Genomic DNA, 27,255 nt, shown 5'->3' on the forward strand with positions numbered 1-27,255 from the left:
GAAATCATGGAGCTGCAGATCTGTGCTAAAGAAAATTATGTAAAATCCTAAAAGAAGCCCATTCTAAATAGTGACCAGATTTCAACTTAACTTTACAAACTACCTGCTTTTGCTATACAGTTTTCACGTCTCATTTTAAATTTCCCAAGTAAAAAATTTAAATAGAATCAGTAGTTCACAGTCACAATTCAAAACTCTTAACCGAGTTGTTAATTAATACCTCAGAAGGTTTTTCCAGCTTTAGACAGAATTACAGGAACTTGGTATTTTAGCAGCAGAAACTCTAAAAGGTAGCTTGCTTTCTTTAAAACTGCTTGGTCTACCACACTTTAACAAGTAATTTTGTTTCCCAAGTGTCTATTGAGAGGATAGGGTCCTTGGAGGTGTGAAATGACCTGGATACCAGAATGCCCCTAACTATGGAGGGTGTGATCCGGAGGGCTTCACATCCACGCCTGTCCACCACAGGTGCTCTTGGGGATTTTGGCCAGCTTTTCCCTACCCCACCTAACCTCTGGTAGAACGGAGGCTTCCTAACTATGTCTTCAGGCCAAGGGTTTCCTTCTCTCTTTTCCCTCCACGCTGCCCTTCCCTGACAAGTTAAGCCTCTGTGGAACAGAGAGCTCATATGCCATGAGGTGTACGTGGCTGCCAGTCAAAAGGCCACATGGGATGAACTGGCAGGGATTTTGTCAGCTCCAGTGTCCTTGGAATCTACCTGAAGGGTTTAGCAAAAAGGCACTGAAGACTTTTTCCTTATCTGGGCCCCTGCTTTAGGGAGTTGCAAGGATATGATTAGAGGTGACATCATAGTCTGGCAGCTCCAGCAAATCTTACATTCCTATCCACTTCCGTAATTAAAATGATTTTAATCTCTTCCTATTTTATTCACCAAAGATTTATGGGATGCTAATAACTTTTCCCCCACCCCCTATCCTTTTGCTTCTTATCCAAATTCTTACAATGTAAGGATATCAAATTACCCACAGAGTTTGAATTAAATGCCTGTGGCTGTTTCTGCATAAAAATCCTGGGGAAATAAAGAACAACTTCCTTAGAAAGTTCCTACTTGTAGGTTTTACAAGCCCAGAGTCAGCTGGAGAGAAGAGTTCTTTCCAGGCATAGGATTAGGTTTTCCCATGGAAGTTTCTGTCTTCTGCTTATTCATATTTCACTCTGTATAAATGCTCTAAAAATAGTCAAAGGACAGAATTTTAGGAATCTCTACGTTAAATTTACATTGGTCTATTCCTCATCAATGAGCTTTGGGCCAATGCCCAATTTGATCTCATACCCTAATGTTTTTATCTTTCCAAAGCAGTGTCTCCTGGAGTTCAAACACCTCTTTTGTCATGGTGTCTACTCTCTGCTGCATACGCTGATTCTCCTGCAGAGGAAGAGGGGAAGAGAAGTAATAAAAGAGCACAAAGAAAAAGGGGACGGGGTTAGAGGGAGGAAAACAGAACAAAAATAAAGCCAATAAAGAAACTTAACAAAAGCAGAAAGTCTGTGATCAACAGGAAAGATGGCATCCAGTGTCTTAGAAGGAAAGATGACATCCAGCGTCTTGGCGCTGTGTCGGTATGACAGCAAGTGAGAGGACTGGGGGCAGCTGCTCCAGCCACAGCTATGAGGCAGCAAGCCAGCTGGGGCTTCTGTGTACACCCAGCTCCACACATGTACTCTTCCTCTCATAAGTGCCTTTCCCCCAAACATGGGACAACTTACACTTTTAGAGAGGGAAATTCAGATTTTCTTATGAACAAATGATCCTTATCACAGACAACAAGCAGTAGTTTTGAACCCTATTTTTTTAAGAAGAACTAAAAAACTACAAGAGGGACATAGCTCAATCATTTTGAATTCCTGTTAGCAGAATCTATGATAGCAAGAACATCATAAATTACACATTTCACATCAGTTTTTAGAAAAACTAGATTTCTAGCATTTAGCAATTCTTAACTCTTCTGACTAGGCACTGATGCTCAATTTATACTCTCTTATATTTAGCAGGTTCTTTTATGCATTATTGGTAAATTATCATCTTCCACGTTCCCTACTCATACATTTCTCATCTACTTTACCACGTGGTTCTCCATTCTAAAGACCAAAAAACATTATTTTGGCAAAGTCAGGATTCTTCAGTTATAAGTAAATGTGCATATTAACATCTGAAGGATGTTAATTCTAAACATAAAAAGTACTTAAGGGCTTCCCTGGTGGCGCAGTGGTTGAGAGTCCGCCTGCCGATGCAGGAGACACAGGTTCGTGCCCCGGTCAGGGAAGATCCCACATGCTGTGGACCGGCTGGGCCTGTGAGCCATGGCCGCTGAGCCTGCGCGTCCGGAGCCTGTGCTCCGCAATGGGAGAGGCCACAACAGTGAGAGGCACGCGTACCGCAAAAAAAAAAAAAAAAAAAAAAAAACTCTTAAAACTAAGGTTTTTAAAGTTTGTATACCCTGCACCCTGGGCTTTTAAATTGGAAACCATACTGACAAATTGTAAAAATCAAGCATTAAAATAGCTCTTAAATGCAATCAACAAACTAAAAACTAGAACACTTAACCAATTCTAACATAAGTTACTGAATTTGAGAAGCAGCTCCCAAAGTAGTTTTATTATTCTTTGGAAACCATATGGGGAAAAGTACATATTTTAATTAGAAAAAGAAATAACAAGTGGCTGGCATATTGACACACATAAAAAAGAGGACAAAAAGGGAGAAGAATTCACGTGATTTTTAACTGCCAGCAGGATACAGAGTTTGGATAATATGCTTCTTGCCATATATGGAAAAACTAAGGCAATTAACTTCACATGTAATCTGATATTTTCAAAGGGTTCTGTGTTTGCATTTAGAATTCACAAATTCTATCTGCTTTCAGCAGGCTATGTTCAATTCAATTATTCTCAAGAATGACAAAAAAAGTAACACAAATCCACAAAAAGAGTCACTTCTTTTCTTCTATTAAATGGTTTTTAAAGTCATTTATAGGGGGAGAGATTAAGTGAGGCAGGCCCATGGGGGAAGAGAAAAAGAGGGAGGGAAGGGGGGGTGGTTCTGAAGGACGAGGGGCCTGGCTGAGTTGACTGTGATGCATGTGGCATCTCCGGGGTTGTCAAGAGCTGGCCTTTCTGGGACTTCCCTGGTGGTCCAGTGGTAAAGAATCCGCCTTCTAATGCAGGGGACATGGATTCGATCCCTGGTCAGGATACTAAGATCCCACATGCCTGGGGCAACTAAGCCCACGTGCCACAACTACTGAGCCCATGCACCCTGGAGCCCGCGTGCCACACTAGAGAGAGAAAACCTGCGTGCCACAACTAGAGAGAAGCCCACGCGCCACAACAAAGAGCCTGTGTGCCGCAGTGAAGACCTGATGCAGCCAAAAAATAAAAAATAATTTAAAAAATGAAACAAATAAATTATTTTTTTTTAAAAAAAGCTGCCTTCCTGATATCACCACGGGATCAACACTAAGTTAACATTAGACGTGCTTGATAACCTCACCAAGAAAGTGAGCATGACCCCTTCCCAACAAACCTCACCCCATATTTATAAAAAATGACAACCTCAAGAGGAAAACCACATTTAAAGAAAAACAGAGATGCATGCAAGCTGGCAGGCACAAAAGGATGATACATGCTTTCAAAGATTCCTTGGAGGCCCACACTCCTCCTTCCCTCCTAGGATATTGCTGTGGCCCTCAGAGCTCCTCCACCCCAGGAACCTGAGTCACAGCCCCGGGCAACCTTCACCTCTTGTCTACTACCAGGCGTCTTGACACAATTTCTTCTTTTCATTTAGCCATCTCAGAAATGCACCTACCTGAGTGACGATCAAAATTCTTATTCCCCAAGAATCATGTCCCCAAATATAGCATTCACTACATTCCAAAGAATCATGGTACTTTTGCCCATTTCCTAAGATATCTTTAGGAAACAATGTGCTTAGGAATAAAAGACAATTATAAAAGCTTCTGCTATTAAAAGGCGAAATATTTATAGGGTTCACAGTATTAATTTTTTAAGCCTGCCTTCATGTTTCACGTTTGTAAGATTTTAGGGTACAGCCAAATGTGAAGAGACAAGTTTGTGGCATTTTAACTCCCTTCCCTCCCAACACACATGCCCTCATCCAATTCAGTGCATTTTTTTCCAAAATTAAGTATTTCCACAGTTCATGTACATACCTCAATAAGCTCATCTCTTTGTCGGAGGCCTTCTTTAAGTTCATCCATCTTATGCTGTAGCACACTACACATATGTTTCTGCCTTTCTAACTCCTGTTATTAAACAAATGATACAGTTAACAAAGATCATGGCACATGACAGACTGGAACATCTACAATATACCATTAAGCAGCTAAGTGTTATCTCCAGAAACACACCTGCACTGCCCATGTATTGTTAACTTAGAAAAATTCTGTATTCTTTGGAAAGGCTCAGAAAATTCTCAATTTTCATCTCATACGATTATACATCTAGACAACCCAAACTAATCAATGGCAAAATTACTATGAACAATGAAATGACTTGGTAAAGTAACAGGTTATAAAATTAACATACAAAATTCAATAATCATCACAGATCAAAATAAAACCTAGAGAGAAGATATAATAAACACAATATCAAAAAATAAAGTAAATACATACATGTAAAATTACAAGATATACCCAAAATCAATATGAGGAAAATTATATAAAACATTCCTGGAAGACAGGGAAGTAGGACTGAACAAAAGGAAAGGCATCTTCTTGGATGAAAAGACTCAGCATCACAAAAATACATGTTATGCCCTAAATTAATCTATATATTTAATGCAGTCCAAATAAAAATACCATCAGGTTTTTTTCTCATCAGAGTAAGACAAGTTGATTATAAAGTTTATTTGGAAGAAAAACAAGAAAAGAAAAAGCTAGAAAAACACAAAACGAAAACGAAGAAAGCTAATCTTACTAGATATTAAAACATAAGGCTTATACAATTAAAACAATGTTGTAATGGCTCATGAATACAGACCAATGGAGTAGAATAGAAAATCCATAAATAGACCCAATTACATATACAAGTACATTAAACAACAAAAAAAAAACAAAAAGAGCAGCTAAAATCAATGAGAAAAGATAGACTTTTAAATGAAATGTTGGCATAACTGGATATACACATGGAAAAAGAAAATTGGAACCAAATTTTGTACCATACACCAGAACAAATGCACAGAAGGGAAAGAGAGAGAGAAAGACAGGCAGAGAGAGAGACAGAGAGAGAAGAAAGGAAGTAAGAACATACAGTTACTAGAGAAAAGATGAGTGAACTGCTATAACCAAGGAGCAGGTAAAAATTACCCAAAAATGACTCAAAAATCCACAAGCAAGAAGGGGAAAGGGGTAACAAATAAGACTACATAGAAATGAAAACTTTTGAATGGCAAAAAACACGATAAGCAAGGCAAAAAGACAAATGACTATAAAAAATTTTTACAATTTATATTTACTTTCTTTCCATATAGAGAGCCTCTAAAATTAGAAATAAAGAGGAAAAAACCCACTATTATGTAGAACAGTAGGCTAAAAAAATGGACAGTTCACAGAGAAACAAATTGCTTTGAATATGAAAAGATGCCCATACTAAGGGAAATGTAAATTAAAACTGTATTTCTCACTGAAACACCAGTAAGAGTCCAAAAACTTGACAATATACTCAGGGAAAAGTAGTGTGGAGAAGGAAACAGACCCTCTCATTTGTGGGAATGCAAAATTGTATAATCCCTACAAAGGAGAATTTGTTACATATAGCAGGATTACCACACCTTTTGACCCGGCAAACTTACTTTTCTGACTCCCATAGACACCAGCAAAAACACAGAAAGACCTATGCAGTACATTCGTCTTTGTAGGACTATTTTTAACAGCAAGAGACTGCAAACAACTCCAACGTCCATTAACAGGGAACTGGTGGAATAAACTATAGTACAATGGAATAAGTGTACAGTTATAAGAAAAGAACGAGGAAGAGCTCTCTATACTACAATCATCAGGTGATGAAACCCAGATGCAGAACAATATAATATGCTAAGAATGGAGGGATACAAATATGTGTGTGTGTGTGTGTGTATATACACACATATATATATACACACACACATACATATTTTTGAATGGCAAAAAAATGTCTTCTTAAGATTCAAAAAAAATGGAAGGATAAACCATTTAATTAAAAAAATTTCCTTAGGCAGTCTACCTGAAAAAGTATTCAGAGTAATGATAGTAAAGATGATCCAAAATCTTGGAAACAGAATGGAGAAAATACAAGAAACGTTTCACAAGGACCTAGAAGAACTAAAGAGCAAACAAACAATGATGAACAACACAATAAGTGAAATTAAAAATTCTCTAGAAGGAATCAATCACAGAATAACTGAGGCAGAAGAACAAATAAGTGACCTGGAAGATAAAACAGTGGAAATAACTACTGCAGAGTGAATAAAGGAAAAAGAATGAAAAGAATTCAGACAGTCTCAGAGACCTCTGGGACAACATTAAATGCACCAACATTTGAATTATAGGGGTCCCAGAAGAAGAAGAGAAAAAGGGACTGAGAAAATATTTGAACAGATTACAGTTGAAAACTTCCCTAACATGGGAAAGGAAATAGTCAAGTCCAGGAAGCACAGAGAGTCCCATACAGGATAAATCCAAGGAGAAACATGCCAAGACACATATTAATCAAACTATCAAAAATTAAATACAAAGAAAAAATATTAAAAGCAGTAAGGGAAAAGCAACAAATAATATACAAGGGAATCCCCATAAGGCTATCAGCTGATCTTTCAGCAGAAACTGCAAGCCAGAAGGGAGTGGCGGGACATATTTAAAGTGATGAAAGGGAAAAAGCTACAACCAAGATTACTCTGTCCAGCAAGAATCTCATTCAGATTTGATGGAAAATGAAAACCTTTATAGACAAGCAAAAGCTAAGAGAATTCAGCACCACCAAACCAGCTTATGACAAAAGCTAAAGGAACTTCTCTAGGCAGGAAACACAAGAGGAGTAAAAGACCTACAAAAACAAACCCAAAACAATTAAGAAAATGGTAATAGGAACATACATGTCGATAACTACCTTAAATGTAAATGGATTAAATGCTCCAACCAAAAGACATAGACTGGCTGAATGGATACAAAAACAAGACCCATATATATGCTGTCTACAAGAGACCCACTTCAGACCCAGGGACACATACAGACTGAAAGTGAGGGGATGGAAAAAGATATTCCATGCAAATGGAAACCAAAAGAAAGCTGGAGTAGCAATTCTCATATCAGACAAAATAGACTTTAAAATAGACTATTACAAGAGACAGAGAAGGACACTACATAATGATCAAGGGATCAATCCAAGAAGAAAATACAATAATTGTAAATATTTACGCACCCAACATAGGAACACCTCAATACATAAGGCAAATGCTAACAGCCATAAAAGGGGAAATCGAGAGTAACACAATCATAGTAGGGGACGTTAACACCCCACTTACACCATTGGACAGATCATCCAAAATGAAAATAAATAAGGAAACACAAGCTTTAAATGATACATTAAACAAGATGGACTTGATATTTATAGACATTCCATCCAAAAACAACAGAATACGCTTTCTTCTCAAGTGCTCATGGAACATTCTCCAGGATAGATCGTATCTTGGGTCATAAATCAAGCCTTGGTAAATTTAAGAAAATTGAAATCATATCAAGTATCTTTTCTGACCACAACGTTATGAGACTAGATATCAATTACAAAAAAAAATATGTAAAAAATACAAACACATGGAGGTTAAACAATACACTACTAAATAACCAAGAGACACTGAAGAAATCAAAAAGGGAATCGAAAAATACCTAGAAACAAATGACAATGAAAACACGATGACCCAAAACCTATGGGATGCAGCAAAAGCAGTTCTAAGAGGGAAGTTTATAGCTATACAAGCCTACCTCAAGAAACAAGAAACATCTCAAATAAACGACCTAACCTTACACCTAAAGCAATTAGAGAAAGAAGAAAAAACAAAACCCAAAGTTAGTGGAAGGAAAGAAATCATAAAGATCAGAGCAGAAATAAATGAAATAGAAACAAAGAAAACAATAGCAAAGATCAATAAAACTAAAAGCTGGTTCTTTGAGAAGATAAACAAAATTGATAAACCATTAACCATACTCATCAAGAAAAAGAGGGAGAGGACTCAAATCCATAAAATTAGAAATGAAAAAGGAGAAGTTACGACACCGCAGAAATACAAAGCATCCTAAGAGACTACTACAAGCAATTCAATGCCTATAAAATGGACAACCTGGAAGAAACGGACAAATTCTTAGAAAGGTATAACCTTCCAAGACTGAACCAGGAAGAAATAGAAAATATGAACAGACCAATCACAAGAAATGAAATTGAAACTGTGATTAAAAATCTTCCAACAAACAAAAGTCCAGGACCAGATGGCTTCACAGGTGGATTCTATCAAACATTTAAGAAGAGCTAACACCCATCCTTCTCAAACTCTTCCAAAAAATTGCAGAGGAAGGAAAACTCCCAAACTCATTCTATGAGGCCACCATCACCCTGATACCAAAACCAAATAAAGATACTGCTAAAGAAGAAAATTACAGACCAATATCACTGATGAATATAGATGCAAAAATTCTCAACAAAATACTAGCAAACAGAATCCAACAACACATTAAAAGGATCATACACCATGATCAAGTGGGATTTATTCCAGGATGCAAGGATTCTTCAATATACGCAAATCAATCAATGTGATACACCATATTAACAAACTGAAGAATAAAAACCATATGACCATCTCAATAGATGCAGAAAAAGCTTTTGACAAAATTCAACACCCATTTATGATAAAAACTCTCCAGAAAGTGGGCAAAGAGGGAACCTACCTCAACATAATAAAGGCCATATATGAAAAACCCACAGCAAACATCATTCTCAATGGTGAAAAACTGAAAGCATTTCCTCTAAGATCAGGAACAAAACAAGGATGTCTACTCTCACCACTATTATTCAACATAGTTTTGGAGTCCTAGCCATGGCAATCAGAGAAGATAAAGAAATAAAAGGAATACAAATTGGAAAAAAAGAAGTAAAACTGTCACTGTTTGCAGATGACATGATACTATACATAGAGAATCCTAAAAATGCCACCAGAAAACTATTAGAGCTAATCAATGAATTGGGTAAAGTTGCAGGATACAAAATTAATGCACAGAAATCTCTTGCATTCCTATATACTAATGACGAAAAACCTGAAAGAGAAATTAAGGAAACACTCCCATTTACCACTGCAACAAAAAGAATAAAATACCTAGGAATAAACCTACCTAGGGAGACAAAAGACCTGTATGCAGAAAACTATAAGACACTGATGAAAGAAATTAAAGATGATACCAACAGATGGAGAGATATACCATGTTCTTGGATTGGAAGAATCAATATTGTGAAAATGACTATACTACCCAAAACAATCTAGAGATTCAATGCAATCCCTACCAAATTACCAATGGCAGTTTTTTACGGAACTAGAACAAAAAATCTTAAAATTTGTATGGAGACACAAAAGACCCCGAATAGCCAAAGTAGTCTTGAGGGAAAAAAACGGAGCTGGAGGAATCAGACCCCCTGACTTCAGACTATACTACGAAGCTACAGTAATCAAGACAATAAGGTACTGGCACAAAAACAGAAATACAGATCAATGGAACAGGAGAGAAAGCCCAGAGATAAACCCACGCACCTATGGTTAACTAATCTATGACAAAGGAGTCAAGGATATACAATGGAGAAAAGACAGTGTCTTCAATTAGTGGTGCTGGGAAAACTGGACAGATACATGTAAAAGAATGAAATTAGAGCACTCCCTAAAACCATACACAAAAATAAACTCCAAATGGATTAGAGACCTAAATGTAAGACCAGACACTATAAAACTCTTAGAGGAAAACATAGGAAGAACACTCTTTGACATAAATCACAGCAAGATCTTTTTTGACCCACCTCCTAGAGTAATGGAAATAAAAACAAAAATAAACAAATGGGACCTAATGAAATTTCAAAGCTTTTGCACAGCAAAGGAAACCATAAACAAGACAAAAAGACAACTCTCAGAATGGTAGAAAATATTTGCAAACGAATCAACGGACAAAGGATTAATCTCCAAAATACATAAACAGCTCATGCGGCTCAATATTAAAAAAACAAACAACCCAATCCAAAATTGGGCAGAAGACCTAAATAGACATTTCTCCAAAGACATACAGATGGCCAAGAGGCACATGAAAAGCTGCTGAACATCACTAATTATTAGAGAAATGTAAATCAAAACAACAATGAGGTATCACCTCACACCAGTTAGAATGGGCATCATCAGAAAATCTACAAACAACAAATGCTCGAGAGAGTGTGGAGAAAAGGGAACCCTCTTGCACTGTTGGTGGGAATGTAAACTGATACAGCCACTATGGAGAACAGTATGGACGTTCCTTAAAAAACTAAAAATAGAATTACCATATGATCCAGCAATCCCACTACTGGGCATATACCCAGAGAAAACCATAATTCAAAAAGACACATGCACCCCAATGTTCACTGCAGCACTATTTACAATAGCCAGGTCATGGAAGCAATGTAAATGCCCATCGACAGACGAATGGAAAATGACGTGGTACATATATACAATGGAATATCACTCAGCCACAAAAAGGAACGAAATTGGGTCATCTGTAGAGACGTGGATGGATCTAGAGACTGTCATACAGAGTGAAGTAAGTCAGAAACAGAAAAACAAATATAGTATATTAACACATATATATGGAACCTAGAAAAATGGTACAGATGAACCAGTTTGCAGGGCAGAAATTGACACAGATGTAGAGAAGAAACGTATGGACACCAAGCAGGGAAAGCGGAGGGGGGCGGGTAGGGGTGGTGGTGTGATGAATTGGGAGATTGGATTGACATGTATACACTGATGTGTATAAAAGTGATGACTAGTAAGAACCTGCTGTATAAAAAATAAATAAAATAAAATTCCAAAAAAAAAAAAACCCAACTACAATGAGGTATCACCTCACATCAGTCAGAATGGCCATCATCAAAAAATCTACGAACAATAAATGCTGGAGAGGGTGTGGAAAAAAGGGAACCCTCTTGTACTGTTGGTGGGAATGTAAATTGATACAGCCACTATGGAGACCAGTTAAAAAACTAAAAATAGAACTACTATACGACCCAGCAATCCCACTACTGGGCATATACCCTAAGAAAACCATAATTCAAAAAGAGTCATGTACCACAGTGTTCATTGCAGCTCTATTTACAATAGCCAGGACATGGAAGCAACCTAAGTGTCCATCGACAGAGGAATGCATAAAGATGTGGCACATATATACAATGGAATATTACTCAGCCACAAAAAGAAATGAAATTGAGTTATTTGTAGTGAGGTGCATAGACCTAGAGACTTTCATACAGAGTGAAGTCAGTCAGAAAGAGAAAAACAAATACTGTATGCTAACACATATATATGGAATCTAAAAAAAAAAAAAAATCAGTTCTGAAGAACCTAAGGGCAGGACAGGAATAAAGATGCAGACATAGAGCATGGACTTGAGGACACGGGGAGGGGGAAGGGTAAGCTGGGACGAAGTGAGAGAGTGGCATGGACATATATACACTACCAAATGTAAAACAGATAGCTAGTGGGAAGCAGCCACATAGCACAGGGAGATCAGCTCGGTGCTTTGTGACCACCTAGAGGGGTGGGATAGGGAGGGTGGGAGGGAGATGCAAGAGAGAGGGGATATGGGGATATATGTATACGTATAGCTGATTCACTTTGTTATAAAGCAGAAACTACCACACCATTGTAAAGCAATTATATTCCAATAAATATGTTAAAAAAATTTCCTTAAGGAAGGAAGAAATCGGGATGAAGAGAAAGAGACAAAAGACTGACTTCTTTGAATATATTTTCTTTATTGATTTGATTCAGATCTGTGTAAATAATTCACAAAATTGTAAAACAAAAGTAAATTTAAAAGCAATTCATTGTGGAAGCAACCCAAGTTTCCATCAACAGATGAATGGATAAACAAAATGTGGTACATAAATACAGTGGAATAGTATTCAGGAAGGAAATTCTGACACATGCTACAACATGAATGAACGCTGAGGACATTATGGTAAGTTACATAAACCAGTAAGAAAAAGATAAATATTATATGATTCTGCTTATATTAGGTACCTATAAGAGTCAAACTCACAGAGCCAGAGAGTAGAATGGTGGTTGTGAGGAGCTGGAGGAGGAGGAATGGGGAGGTGTGTAATGGGGACAGAGTTTCAGTTTTGCAAGATGAAAAGTTCTGGAGATCTCTTAGACAACGATGTGAATAAACTTTACTGAAATGTGCACTTTAAAATGGGTAAGGTGGTAGATTTTGTTATATGCTTTTACCAGAATTAAAAGTAATTTCGTAATAAAAATTTAAAAAGCAATTCCTAAGTATTGAAAATAAAACGTAGCGAACCTAGCTATATACGTCCAGTTAGTAGTATAAGCACAGAGAAACTACTTAAAGTAACTTTTAAAAACAATGGTTGTACTATACATAACCTAGAAGCAAAATAACAACCAAAAAGAAAAAAAACAAAAAAACTTTTAACTATTTTCAGTAATTATACTGTTGGTGGTAATGTTGGTATTGCTATTCTAGGTATTGTGGGATAAAGCAATGAAAATAGACTATAACATAATTACTAGCGTCCCTAGTGACTCTGAGACCTGGGAGTGGTAGTGTGGGAAGAAGGAGATACACATATATAAGAGAAAGGAGGTCAAGTAAAAGCCCTACATCCTGAATATAAACTAGAAGTATAAGCATAACATATTTTGACTTTAAAAACAAAAAAAAATACACCATATACATATTTCCCTGATATAACCACTAAAAAGGTCTATAAACAGTTACCATCTTGGTGGCAAGTACACCCTTAGCACCCACACTGCTCCACTAAAAGAGAACCAGGGGTCCTTGTACTAACAGCTGATTTCAGGTCTGGAGCAGGAAATGTACCAGACGAGTCCAGAACACTTTCTTGTGCTAGACAGCAAAGAAGCTATCACAACCAATTAGACTCAGATCAAAATTACTTGGGAATCAACCTGAAGATGTTCACATTAGTTAAAGGTGGGATAACCTGAAAATCAATAAGAATAAAAGCTACAATGGATTGAAATCATCAAATGCTTGAATTCTTGCCTTCATCATGATTTTTTAAAAAATAATTGGGCACTATGAGAAGATGCCAAACAACCAATTCCTTATTTTGAAAACTTGTAAACAAAGGAAAAGAATCAAGTTTTAATCCTGCCTTTCCTATGTAAACTGTCTCATTGAGTAATAAGAGATGAGGGGAAATTTCTCTTTAAAGATGGACTTACACTAATAAATAAAGCATAGGAAAGTGAAAAGACAACCCATGGAATGGCAGAAAATATTTGCCAACCATGTATCTGATAAGGAACTTGTATCTAGAATATACAAACTCTAACAATGCAGTAACACAAAGATAATACAATTTAAAAATGCGCAAAGGATCTGAACAGACATTTCTCCAAAGAAGATGTACAAAGAATCAGTAAGCATATCAAAACATACTTGAAATCATTAGTCATCAGGGAGATGCAAAGCAAAACCGCACCTGCTAGAATGGCTAGGAAAAAACTCAGATAAAAACAAGTGTTGGTGAGGATGTGGAGAAATCAGAACCTGCTTACACTTGCACACACTTGCTGGAGGGAATGGTGCAGCTGCTTTGGAAAAGGGTCTGGTTATTCCTCAAATGGTTAAACATAGAGTTGTCATATGACCCAGCAATTCCACTCCTAGGTGTATATTTAAAAGAAAGAAAGACTTATGTCCACACAACAACTTGTACACAAATGTTTACAGCAGCATTATTCATCATAGACAAAAAGTGAAAAAACACCAGATGTCCATCAACACATGAATGGATAAACAAAATGTGGTATACCTATACAATGGACTATTATTAGGTCATAAATAGGAATGAAGTACTGATGCATGCATCACACAGGTGAACTTGAAAATATTAACCAAAGTGAAAGAAGCCAATTATAAAAGACTACAAATTATATGATTCCATTAATATGAAAGTCTAGAAAAGGGAAACCTATAGAGACAGAAAGTAGAATAGTGGTTACTCAGGGCTGAGGGGAGTGAGAGACAGCTAAAGGGTACAGGATTGCTTTCTGACGTGATGAAATATTCTAAAATTGTGGTGATGGTTGAATTTGTCTGTGAAGATACCAAAAAGCCACTGAACTGTACAGTTAAGATGGATGAAGTGTATGGTATGTGAATAATATCTCAATAAAGCTGTTTTAAAACAATAAAAGAAAATGAAAGAAAACAGTAATGATAAAATTAGAATATCTCATTTTGCAACCCCTAATCAACTAATGGATATAAGTATCCAGCTACAGCATCACAGAGAGAGGAGCCATACATCTGGGCCTCCTGAAGGGTTTAGTCTACTTCTCTATGAAGTAGACTAAACCTGTATTTGATTAAACCTCTAAACCTAACTAACTATTTACAGGAAATACAGAGGAAAAAGGAGCATGGTAAAGAACGACAGTAATGAAACAGCAAAATCCCCAAGACTGTCAGAAACTGTTAAAAGAAAAGCAATCCAGTTTCTTCAACACATAAATTGCAAGGGAAAAAAAGAGATGATAGGAAACCTATAAATAAAAACAGACTTATAAGACATGACAACTAATTCCAATGTGTGGAACTTATCTAGATCCTGATTGTTTTTTTAAGTGCGAAAAAGAACAATCATTTATGACATTGAGACAACTGAAATTTTAACAATGACAGGATATGTAATATGAAAGAATTATTATTAATTTTTAAGATGTGAAATGGTCTTGTTATATTTTAAAAAAAGAAAGTCCATATCATTTAAATTCATATTAAATTCATATTAAAATATGGGGTATTTAGGACTTGCTTCAAATAATGTGAGTGGGGGAAGTAGACAGGGCAAAATTGGCCATACACTGATGGTTTGTTAGGGGTAGGTAATGGGTTCAGGAGAGTTTGTTATACTCTTTTTTTTTTTTTTGTATGTTTAAAATCTGCCATAAAAGATTTTATTAAATCTCAGATAAGCTTAAAAAAAAAAAAGGAAAAAAATTACTCACTATAATGAATAGCTATTAAGAAAAGAATAATACACCTGAGACATTCCTAATCAGGCATTCTGTCCCTGAAGTAGGTATAGAGACAATATTTAAGATGCAGTTACCATAATTCCAGCAGGAAACACTAAAGACATTTTGAAAAATGGTATGAATATCATTCTCTACCCTCACAATCTGCTGCTATAATGAAACATACCAGAGTGCCTGACCTCTTTGTATGACTCTGAACAGGAACATCTACTGCACGAGGCAATATCTGTTTAGGAGAAGAGAGCTCAGGGTGAAGGTACAGCAGAGAGAGACACAACCACAAAGTCTTCTGCATCACAGTACCTGAAGCAGATCCCCAGGGTATTAAAAAAAGCATACAGATTTTTCAAAATCACAAAGCACATGATTTAAAAACAAAAACAAACTGAAAAGCCACAACTCTCTGTATACTAAGACATCTCTGCATCTTAGAAAATTATAGGAGGGAAAAATGAAGTTGGTTAAAATAGCTTATCATAAGGACTTTTTTTTATTTTTAAAATGCTCAAGGACATTTGAGGAGATGGAAAGATAAGAACTCGTTTTAGGACTGATCATTAAATACTTAGCATGAGATTTTCTTCTAATCTGTTAGAAGCAAAGAGCCAGAAATAGCTAAGAAAAATGTGTGGGAAGGCAGAAAAGGAGTCCAAGGACTAAGAAAAGTATGACAGCTCAGACACTCCACAATTGGCCTATGAGATACAGGAAGAATCAAAGAGGAAACATCTATTGTCACCAAATCTTCAATGAGCCACTGTCATCAATATGAAAATACCCAGAGGCCTCTTTGTCACTTTATCTAGACACAAGTTTTCTTACTTTAACATTTTTGTTAATAGACACTATTTTTTTCCGAGGAGTTTTAGATTTACAGCAAAATGGAGCAGAAAGTAGTGTTTCCATATACTCCCACTCCTCTCCCCGCCCCCCAGTAACAGCCTTCCCCCACTATTAACATCCCAAACCAGAGTGGTACATTTGTTACAATCAATGAACCTACATTGACACATCACTGTCACCTAAAGCCCACCGTTTACATTAGGGTTCACTCTCAGTGCTGTACATTCTATGAGTTTTGATAAATGTATAATGTATCTACCATTACACTATGATACAGAATAGTACTGCTGCCCTAAAAATCTCCTGCACTCTGCCTCTTCATCCCTCCTTTCCCCAAACCCACTACAAATACTTCCTAATACTTTAAAAGTGACCAAAACAGGCTGGAATGAGCATTTTTGGTCCTCAAGGAAAGAAATTCCTACAGTGTCTACAGTAATAATGCTGGTCCCTTAGAAGTTATATTAACAGCTTTTCTCCCTTTATTATGTACAGATACAGATTGTTGTTGTTTCTAACAATTCACCAAAGCTTATTTCCTAAATTATTATTATTATTTTTAAAACTTTTGCAATGTACTGGCAACGCATTTCTTGACAGTAATATCCACTTGTCCTCTGCTTGGACTGACTAAAACGCTTTTAAAAATCCAGTAAGCTTTTAAGAGAACCCAACTTGTTTTCTGCAGTTGTCAAAAGGCAAATCCAGGCCTTGGGCAGTGGCTTTTATTTTCCATCTGCACATTTTAACAATATAGCTTACAAATCTCTAAAGAAAACATCTGTTGATTTTTGACCCACATCTCCACACTGCAGTTTTTAAATAACTGGTTAAAGACGTCTCTCCAACCATTTAGGAAACAGGTTCTCTTGAAAAATGAGAGAAGAAACGAAAAGAGAGGAGAAGAAAAGAGAAGAAAAGAAAAGAGAATAAAATGAACCACCTCACTGAAAGCCTCTGGAGCTTTGGGCAGTTCCAGCCAGTTATAGCAGGAAGAAGTAATTCACTGTAATTGTCCCAATTAAGAGATAGAAAATAAAGATAAAATTTGAGCTGTATTCTATTTTCAGAAACTAAAGGAGGTCATAAGCTTCCCCTTATGAAAATAAGTTAAATCTTATAAAAATTAAGAAAGGAAAACATTTCAGGACCTGCAATCTTACGTTCTGTCAATTTCCTTGCACCAATCAGTTGTGATGGAAATATCATTCCCGGGGATGCTGTGCTCTCCCATCAAACCCAGTACTTCTTAAATGGCAGGTTTTAATTTTCTGACCCCAGAGAAAGGCATGATGTAAGATGAGCAATTACCTTTGATTTTTCTTCATTTTCTCTATAAAATTCTGCCATCTGTTCCTCCTGCTCTTCAATAACATCCTTGAGGGTATCTACTTGGTATATCAAATTGTTCTTCTCATTGTCTAACTGTGCATTGGAAACCATGGCTTTCTTGTATTTTTCTTCCACTTCAGACAAAGACTCCTAAATGAAAGTCAAAGTCATCAGCCTAATATCTAAAATATGTTCATTGCCTATATGCCATATAACAGGAAACTATAGCACTGGCACAAACACATGAAGAGGCATTTTTGCAAAATAAAAGCAGTTTGGGGAACCCTTTGTTTAGTAACATGCACATAAAACATGAGGATGACAAGAAGCCAAGGACGCATCATTATAAGCACTTTATGGGCTCTCTGCTATCCAAAATAAATTCAAGCAGCAGTGCAGCCTCTGAACGATGAAAAGGTGTGCAGACAACATATAAGAGTCATAGTGTAAAAATCATAAAATACAGAATCATTAATGGTTTCAGAAATGTTACTCCTGTAGTTTTTAACAACAGCTATTTGCAACAGAATACAGATACAACAGAAGACAGCCTCTCTTTACTCAAGTAAATTTCATACTTATTTGAATTGCACCACTTCCTGGACCTGTGTTTTCAGTACTTTCTTGGTCTGCATAACATTAATGTAAATGTATAAACATTTTGTCTAGCAACTTCAAATATTAGCCATTTTTAAATAAGTAAGCAATATAAAAACTATTATTTAAGCAAAAAGAGCTACCACTCAATGCCTAAATTTTTATATACTTCAAAGTTTTCTGCCTAAAATAGCTTACAGCCTGTTTCTTAATAACTACATCTATTTTGGTAGATTACTACTACCTAGCAGTATTTTTAAAAGTAAAAAGAAAAACATTTCACATAGAAAAAGTCATCACTTCTGGAAGTAAATTTTTATTTTATTTAAAAAAAATTTTTGGCCATGCGGCATGCAGGATCTCAGTTCCCCAACCAGGAATTGAACCCACACCCCTGCAGTGGAAGTGCAGAGTCTTAACCACTGGACAGCCAGGGAAATCCCTGGAAATAAAATTTTAAAATATTAATGCAAATGTTTAACAAAAGATCAGTGATATAGAACTGAGAGTCCAGAATCCTACATTTATGATCAACTGATATTTGACAAGGGTGCCCAGACAACTCAGTGGGGAAAGAGTAGTTTTTTCAATAAATGGTGTTGGGACAACTGAGATCCACATGCAAGCGAATAAAGTTGGACTCCTACTTCACACCAAACACAAAAATTAACTCAAAATGGATCAGAGACCTAAATTAAAAGCTAAAACTATAAAACGCTTCCCAGAAAACACAGAGTAAATCTTCATTACTTTGGAGTGGGCAATGGTTTCTCAGATACGATACCAAACTATCAATGAAAGAAAAAGTAGACTTTATCAAAATCTTTTATGCTACAAACAATACCACCAAGAAAGTAAAAAGACGACCCACAAAATGGGAGAAAATATTTGTAAATCTTTTATCTGATAAGGAACTTGTATCCAGAATATATAAAGAACACTTGGAAATCAATAATTAAAAGACACATCATTCGATTTTAAAATGGGTAAGGATATGACCAGATATTCCTCCAAAGATGGTGTACAAATGGACAATAAGAATACAGAAACTTTCTTAATATAATTAGTGATTAGGGAAATGCATATCAAAACCATAATGAGATACTACTTCAGATCTACTAGGATGGTTATTATCTATAATCAAAAAATGAGAAACAAGATAAGTGTTGGTGAGGATATGAAAAAACTAGACTCCTCATACATTGCTGGGAAGAAGGTAAAATACTGCAGCTACTTTGGAAAACAGGTTGGCAGTACTTCAAAATGTTAAACATAGAGTTACCATATGACCCAACAATTCTATTGCTAGGTAATCTACCCAAGAGAAATGAAAAGATATGTCTATACAAAAAGCTGTACACAAATGTTTACAGCAGCATTATTCATAATAGCCCTAAACTGGAAACAATCCAAATGCCTATCAACTCACAAATGGATAAACAAAATGTAGTAAATCCATATAGTGGAATACTACTCAGCCATTTTATACACACACACACACACACGTGTGTGTGTATGTGTATATATGTACATATATGTATACACACATATGTATACATATGTGTGTATACGTGTATATACACACACACACTGATGTGTTTTATAACACGGATGAATCTTGAAAACATTATGTTAAGTAAAAAGCCAATCACGGGCTTCCCTGGTGGCACAGTGGTTGAGAGTCCACTGCCGATACAGGGGACATGGGTTTGTGCCCCGGTCTGGGAAGATCCCACATGCCGCGGAGCGGCTGGGCCCATGGCCTGTGCTGCTCTGCAACGGGAGAGGCCACAACAGTGAGAGGCCTGCGTACAGCAAAAAAAAAAAAAAAAAAAAAAAAAGCCAATCACGAAAGACAACATAGACTAGTGGTTACCCAGGGCTAGGTGCAGGAGTGGGGAACATCTGCTGATTAGTATGGGGTTTCTTCTTGGGGTAGTGAAAATGTTCTAAAATTGGTGATGGTTGCACAATTCTGTGACTATGCAAAAAAACCCCACTGAATTGTACACTTTAAATGGGTAAATTTTATGGTATGTGATTTAAATCTCAATAAAGATACACACAAACACATATGCATACACTTAATAATTCTTCACAACCCAGGACTGTATTAACAGGTAAGATTTATATTATGATTGAGAACAAATGTACCCAAAATAAAGAATATAAGCCCAGTTAACTGTATAATGGTTCAAATATAGTAGGTATCTTAACACAATGCAGAATTTAGAATGATTCTCATCCATCTCAGAGACTAATAGCAAAAAAAAAAGTCCTCCTCACAACTCAGTCCCATACAAAATGGGGCATGACTGCATGAACACCAGAATCTAAGACAGTTCAAGCAGTAGCTGCAAGGACACAATATATAACATAATAAAACTGACATAAAATGTATGGAGTGTACTTTTTCCTTTAAACAAAAGACCACAGAAGACTATTTTAAACTTAAGTGTCAAGGTAGTTTGTTGTTGTTGTTTTGGCCACACGGCTTGCAGGGTCTTAGCTCCCCAACCAGGGACTGAACCCTCAGCAGTGAAAGATCGGAGTCCTACCACTGGACCGCCAGTGAATTCCCTCAAGGTAGTTTTAATGATTTTAATCTAGCTCACACAGTGATACCCATAAGGAATGAGTTTTACTTAAACGTGTCTAAGGCCGCGATGTTCAGTGTAGGTGCTGGACTAGAAGCAACAGCATTATCTGGGACCTGGTTAAAAACACAAATTTTCAACCACTCCGTCCTAGACCTACTGAATGAGAAAATCTGGGAGTAGAGTCCAGCAATCTGTGATAACAAGACCCAGGTGACTGTGGAGGGAGGGTAGAGGGGGGAAAAAACACCTCAAAGGCAGACATACTTAAGAATAATGTCATAAGCAGTGACTGAGCATCCTTTTTTAATAGAATATAGATATATCACACCACCATGCTTTGACCACCAACCAGGTAATTTTTTAAAAGATTTTTTTCCATTTAAAAGAGTCATTTCAAGGATAAACATAATTTGAAGTCAAGTTCAATTATACACTAACCATGAATTAAGGAAAGGGGACTTATCTGTTCAGAGTCTCAAATAAGGTTAATCTGTTTTTTGTATCTTTCAAAAAATGAAATAAATGGTAGATCTAAAAGGTAAGGGGAAAATGTTTAAGATAAAATAAAAAACGAGTAAGAATGCCTTTGAATCACTTGCTTTCCTGATACATTATGTTACGTACGAGACTTTAAAATGAATGTATTTATTGAATGTACTGGATTTGTTCCATTGATCTAAGATATTTCCAAGTCATATCTCTAAAACCTTAAAAGGGGGATTAAATCCTGAAGATGAGAGCAGTAAGACTAACTGAGCACATCAGCTCACTAACTCTGGGATCTTCCTGATGTTTACCGACAACCACACACTGCTGTCAGCAGTGTCCAGGCTTCCTGGGGGCGCTCTCCATAGGCCTTCCCACCCTTTCTGGACCATAATCCCCTGCATGAAGTTTCTGGCTGGTAGCTGGGCTAAGTCCAATCATGCTTGGTGGCTGAGCAAAGCCTTGACCATCAGGTCTACACTCTGTCCTTTGAGCATATCCTGAGTCACCTTTCTGAATGCCCTGCTTACACATTTTTAGAGGCCTGGTGTGTATTTCTATTTCAAATAGGGACCTACATGTATTCAGAGAAACTTAAGAGTAATTCATAATACTAGGTTTGAACTTCATAAGAAAACATAGGGAAGAGCATGAAAATCAAGTGCCATTTACAAGTAAATGTCTGCCTCACATGGACACTTCTACTGAAAACTGGTAGCCATCCTTGACTGGAAGAAATAAGGCCCATTTAAATTTACCTCCAAATGCTTCAAGGCACCGAATCTGTGTAACCCTTTTTGATCTATGTGAAAAACAATCAAAACAAAAAGAAAACCCAGTCCTCATGCTTCAGGGTCCTTCCTCCAGAAGGAATATTTATAGTAATGCTCTTTCTCTTAGATGCTTCTTCCTTCTACTCCTAATACTGACTGAATTTGGTGGCAGAAACAGGCAATGCTCTTTCATTTAGCTTGGAAGAATTTTAAGGTCTAATTCTCAAAAAAAAATATTCTTAGAACACTTTTTAGGGTTTTGCCCAACTCAATTTTGTAAGGCTAAGACACAAGGGATACGTAAGTATTTTATAAGGTTTAAAAACTGTAAGGCATAATATCTTTTCCTGAATATTCCAAAAACTACAGTACACATTTAAACATAAGCAGAGATTGGAAGTTCGCCTTTCCTATGCATTGCAGGTTAAGCACATGCTTGAAAGACAAACACTGTTAGTAAAGCTATGTGCAGTGGGGTTAATAGAATTTGTGAAACCACCATTACCAACACTTCTGCATACAGAGAACATGCTTGGGCTGCAAAATGGGCCCTGATACCTTTAGTTCCTTAAGCCCCTGCATGTATCTCCCTTCTACATCCTGTATCTGGTCCTTAAGGTCATAGATATCCTGCAGGACATAGGAATGAACCATTGCATAAAACCACACACAAAGTCTCAAAGGATTCAGATGAAAATGTGAATTACTTTTGCATATTCCAGACTAAAAGCAGAGAAACTGAGGTATACAAACGTAACTGCCACTGCAAACTGCTAAAAGGGGCAAACAGGCAAGTGATTGTGGGGCTGGGGAAGGCCTGGAGTAATCATTCTAACATAACAAATACTTCCTTGACATTAACTCCTGTGGAAAAAACATTAGCAAATGGGGCTGGCGCTGTGTACAAAAGCTATATAAGTTATAACATTTTTTAAAATACAATTTAAAAAACTGTATCAATCATTCAAATAATTTTTAGCATAACACTCCACCGATAGCTACTAAAATATGTAGTAAATTAATTATAAGCTGAAGATTCTACTGAGTCATGCAGAAGTTTTAAAAAATGTAAAACTAGAGATGAACAAAGTTGTCTTTCAATGACTTGGTTACTGACCACAATTAATTTTGGGGAAGACAGGTAAAGGGAGGGGTATTAAACAAATATTTTAAACACAGTGTCAAATGAGAGAGTCTATCCTGAGGACATCATTTAAATGATGAGAAAAGCCTTTGCTCCAAACGTTACCATAATCCTTATAAGAAAAGTGAAGCAGGCCAAATTTTAAATGGAAAATATTGTTTCCCTTGTACCTGACCTTGCTACATGAGGTCTATTCTGGATGGTTGATTTAGGGGGGAAATAATTGATACAGGGCCCTGAACATAACTGTACAATTACAGGCAGGATCAATTATCAAAGGCCCATTACACAGAGTTTCTATATTATATTTCCCCTGCCCCCTTCATTCCCTCCTTGGTAGTTTTGTCTGTTATTCATTCGTTCATTCGACAGACATTTATCAAGTGCCTATTAGGAGCCAAATGCTAGGATACAAAAATCTCATTTCCTTCAAGGAGGTTGTTCTCTCAAAGAAGAAATACAAGTAAACAGCGAGCACAAGCTCAGTCTGAGGCTGGAATGCCCCATCTTTTTGTCCCACTAGAAAATAGCACCTAAAGGCAAGAGTTAAGCTTATTCAACGTTGCACCCTTGTGCTTATGCCTGGTACTTAGGAAGAGTTCAATAACACTGACCCCTTCAAAGTCAGAACCAGGCTGACCTGGGCCTCCTTCTGCAGTGCCGCTGCCGCTGTTCCAATCCTCACCCTCTCCTAACCTTCAGCCCACTTTTACGAGCTGCCCATTTCACAAGCCAGACTCCTGCTCCTACCCTGCCCACAATCTTACTCAGTCCCCACCGGTCCCTCCCTCCTCCTCTACTGTGTCAGTGGGAAGGGGCGGCCACCTTCCATCCATCTGATCCCTGGACACTCCTCTCACCCACTCAGGCACTTTCTCAGTCAGCTACCCCTTCTCCTTCCTTAACCTTCATAGTCTCTCTCTACTGGCTCAATCCAACCAATGAAAACAACAACTAATGCTGCCTTTAAAAGAACACAAAAACCTCTTAACTTCCTCTCTCTCTGTACTGACCAAACAACTTCCATTCTCCAATACTCTCTTCAGAGCAAGTTGCCTACATTTTCTCCCATCACAGTTTCGACTTGCTCATCTCATCCCCATTGTTCAACCACAGGGTAACACTTCTCCTTGCCTCCAATGCTTCTTCCAGTCTGTGGTCAATCTTTAGGAATGCAAATCAGATAGTACTGCTCCGCTATTTAATATCCCCTAGTTGTCAGGGTAAACCTGAATTCCTGCCACACAAGGTGCTTTGTGATATGGCCCATCACTACTTCTCCAGCCTTCTCTCTCACCCACTACGAATCCTCACTTCTCATCCTACCCTCTGGCAACTTTGCTATACACATAATCTTGTGGGTCTCTGAATTTAACTATCTGAGAAAGCCTTCACCCTTCAGCTTCTTTGCCTGGTTAATTTTTATTCTTCCTTCACCCCCTCTCTCCACCGAAAAACCTTTTTTAAAATCTCTTCTAGTCTAATTTAGATGATGCTTCTCTGAATTCCCTTAACAGCCCTATTCTTACTACTGCCATGGCATCACACCACCTGGTTTTACTGGTTTATATCCATTTGTCTTCCCTATGAAACAGTGAACTCTTTAAGTCCAAAGTGTGCTTTACTGCCTGACTCTGTGGGGCCAAGTGCTCAACAACGTTGAACGAATGAATAAATGCAATTTTTATTACTGCCCTTCCCTCGTTCCTCAAAAAGAGCATGTCCAGCAAATAGACATTCAAATACATTTTGAAAGTGTTATTAATAAGAATGGAGACTCAACTAATGGTTTAAATGAGCTTACATTACTCAGGTATTTCTGTCATCCCAAATATTATTATACTTGTCTTATCATGAAACACTGAGAGATAACTGTATTCAGGCAGCCAAATAACACCATAACGGCTCAAAAGACTAATAATTCCCCAAATCTGGTTCCTTGTACATCCACATATTTTCCATTTAAAATATGGCCAATTATTTGAGAGAATTACTTTTATATACATTAGAAAGATTTTTTGGCATTTGTAAATTAGCAGAAGTCATTCCAATATCATCAAATGTTCAGGAAAGAGAATGGAAGAATTAACTATCTCCTTCCCTTCAGACCCTAGTCACATTCTTGAACTGCACTAACAATTTTTTTTAAAGAACTCATACCATACTTTTTTCTTCCTACCAAGACACATTAAATGTTAAATAGTTCCACTAGACTACAAAGAAGCCAAAAAATTGTTTATAAAAAGCAAACCAAAAATCGCGGTTTACCCGCAATTCACTTAATGAGGTGTCTGGATCTATTAAGCTGCTCGTGTCCCCGCTTCCTCGTCTGGATGAGTTTCCACTTAGAGGGGTTGTTGCTGAGGCAGAATTTCGAGATGAAGGCTAGAGAAAAAGAAATATGGCACTTTTAAGTCTTGTTTCTTTAAAAATATATTTGCTGTGGAAACTAAAAGTGGGCCAGGGTGGTGGGGAGAGATCTAACACAGTGTGACAAGAAGTTACCGAATGCAATCCACAGGCAATTTAGATTGGCTCTGGGGAGAGGGTACCCAGAGACGGGCCCAGGCATACTAAGCACAACTGTGTTCGCTCGCTTTCCTGGAATCTAGAATTCATAATAACTAAGAAGGAAATGGTTCGTGTGAGAGTTGTCTGTTTTCTAAGTTTATCTTTGCTGTATTGTAAACAGCACTGGGGTGAGTACATCTGCTTGATTTTAAACAGTTTTAGAATGTTATACTTGGTATGCTAGTTAGCAGTCCTCCTGTTTAGTTCCTGAAGCTGCTTCTTTAGAATCTTTTCTCTTCCTAATACTTTGCTGATAAAGTTGGCGATACTATTTGCAGCTGACAGCAACAATACCGTGTATCACTATGAATTTAGACTGCTCTTCCCACAATGAGTTTAAATGCGACATCATGCTACTGGAGTAATAAATGGCAGGGATTTGTGCTATTCAATACAGCAGCCAACTAGCCACATGCAGTGATTGAGCACTTGGAATGTGGTTAGTCCAAACTGAGAATTTTTTTTTTTAGGTATAAAATACACACCAGATTTTGAAGGCTTAGTGTAGAAAAAAGAATGTAAAATATTTCATTAATAAGTTTTCATATTGATTATGTTTAAATATTTTGGACATTTGGGTTAAATAAAATATATTATTTGTATTAATTTTATCTGTTTCTTTTTACTATTTTAGCGTGGCTGCTAGAAAATTTAAACTTACATATGTGGTTTACATTTGTGGCTTGCACTGTATTTCTGCTGGATAGAACTGGTACACCTTTTGGGGGCATAGCACAAAATTAATCCTGATAATTTCCCTAAGATGACTTTCTAAAAATATTTCTGGAAGAAAATTAGAGATTTTTTAAACACAAAGCAACTCCTAGAAAGGAGTTATTTTATTGTATTTCGAAGAATAATTTATCTATAATAGGAAAAAAACAAAACCCTCAGAGTTTGTCACCACCATTCCTAAAGACACTTCTTCATTTTCAGTGTTTAATGGCTTCTTCTAAGGATTAAATTCTAGAGGAATGAAAATCAAAAGAGCAGCCAAAAGTTTAAGAGGTGACATTCAAGGAAATAAAATGCAGTGTCTTTTCTCTTCCCAGTGCTTCACATGATTCAACCACAGAGGAATCCGGGGGTCAAGGACAGGAAGTAGATGAAGAGAGGAAGAGTAGCTCCATCAGTTAAACTGTTGTAAAATCAAGAATAAAATAGTAGTAGACAGTAAGTTATTGACCTTGAGAACTTAATTTCCTTAGAAATTTAGATACTCACCCTTGTGTAATTTTCAGCATACTGTTTGTCAGATTTTTCATCCAACTAGAAAAGAACAGACATAAAAATCAGAAAAGATGCTTAGCATTTTGATTTTTTTATGGGGAAAAAAAAGAAGTGACCTCATTTGAGTTCTCCAAGTTCAATCGATATTTGGAACCTAAAAGCAAACATACTAAAACTGAAATAAAAGTTGGGACACATAAAACAAGATGTTAAGAACTTTAATTCTTATCTAAGGAAGACATGGAGTAAGCAAGCTGTCCTTATGAAAAAATTTAGAACTTTAACACAGATTTTCTTTTCATGGTATTTGAAACATATTAAAGAAAACTATATGTTAAACTTAAA

At 36.8% G+C, this 27,255-nt stretch overlaps 1 protein-coding gene across 15 annotated transcripts in view; it reads right to left on the reverse strand.

Moving 5' to 3' along the window:
• LRRFIP2 (LRR binding FLII interacting protein 2) overlaps window positions 1–27,255 on the reverse strand; it is a 119,299-nt gene that overhangs the window by 23,052 nt on the left and 68,992 nt on the right. For 5 of the 15 annotated variants that reach the window (XM_060308547.2, XM_060308537.2, XM_060308538.2 and 2 more), the window contains 6 exons: window positions 26,905–26,949; window positions 25,378–25,494; window positions 22,524–22,595; window positions 17,489–17,659; window positions 4,194–4,286; window positions 1,295–1,387 (listed from right to left, as the gene is read on the reverse strand). In XM_060308547.2, coding sequence (XP_060164530.1) covers window positions 1,295–1,387; window positions 4,194–4,286; window positions 17,489–17,659; window positions 22,524–22,595; window positions 25,378–25,494; window positions 26,905–26,949 — 591 coding nt within the window. The remainder of the gene's footprint in view (window positions 1–1,294; window positions 1,388–4,193; window positions 4,287–17,488; window positions 17,660–22,523; window positions 22,596–25,377; window positions 25,495–26,904; window positions 26,950–27,255) is intronic. The other 10 variants (XM_060308546.2, XM_060308541.2, XM_060308549.2 and 7 more) reach the window with 3 other exon arrangements.

This window comes from Globicephala melas, chromosome 11 (genome assembly GCF_963455315.2).
Source record: "Globicephala melas chromosome 11, mGloMel1.2, whole genome shotgun sequence".
NCBI lineage: Eukaryota > Metazoa > Chordata > Mammalia > Artiodactyla > Delphinidae > Globicephala > Globicephala melas.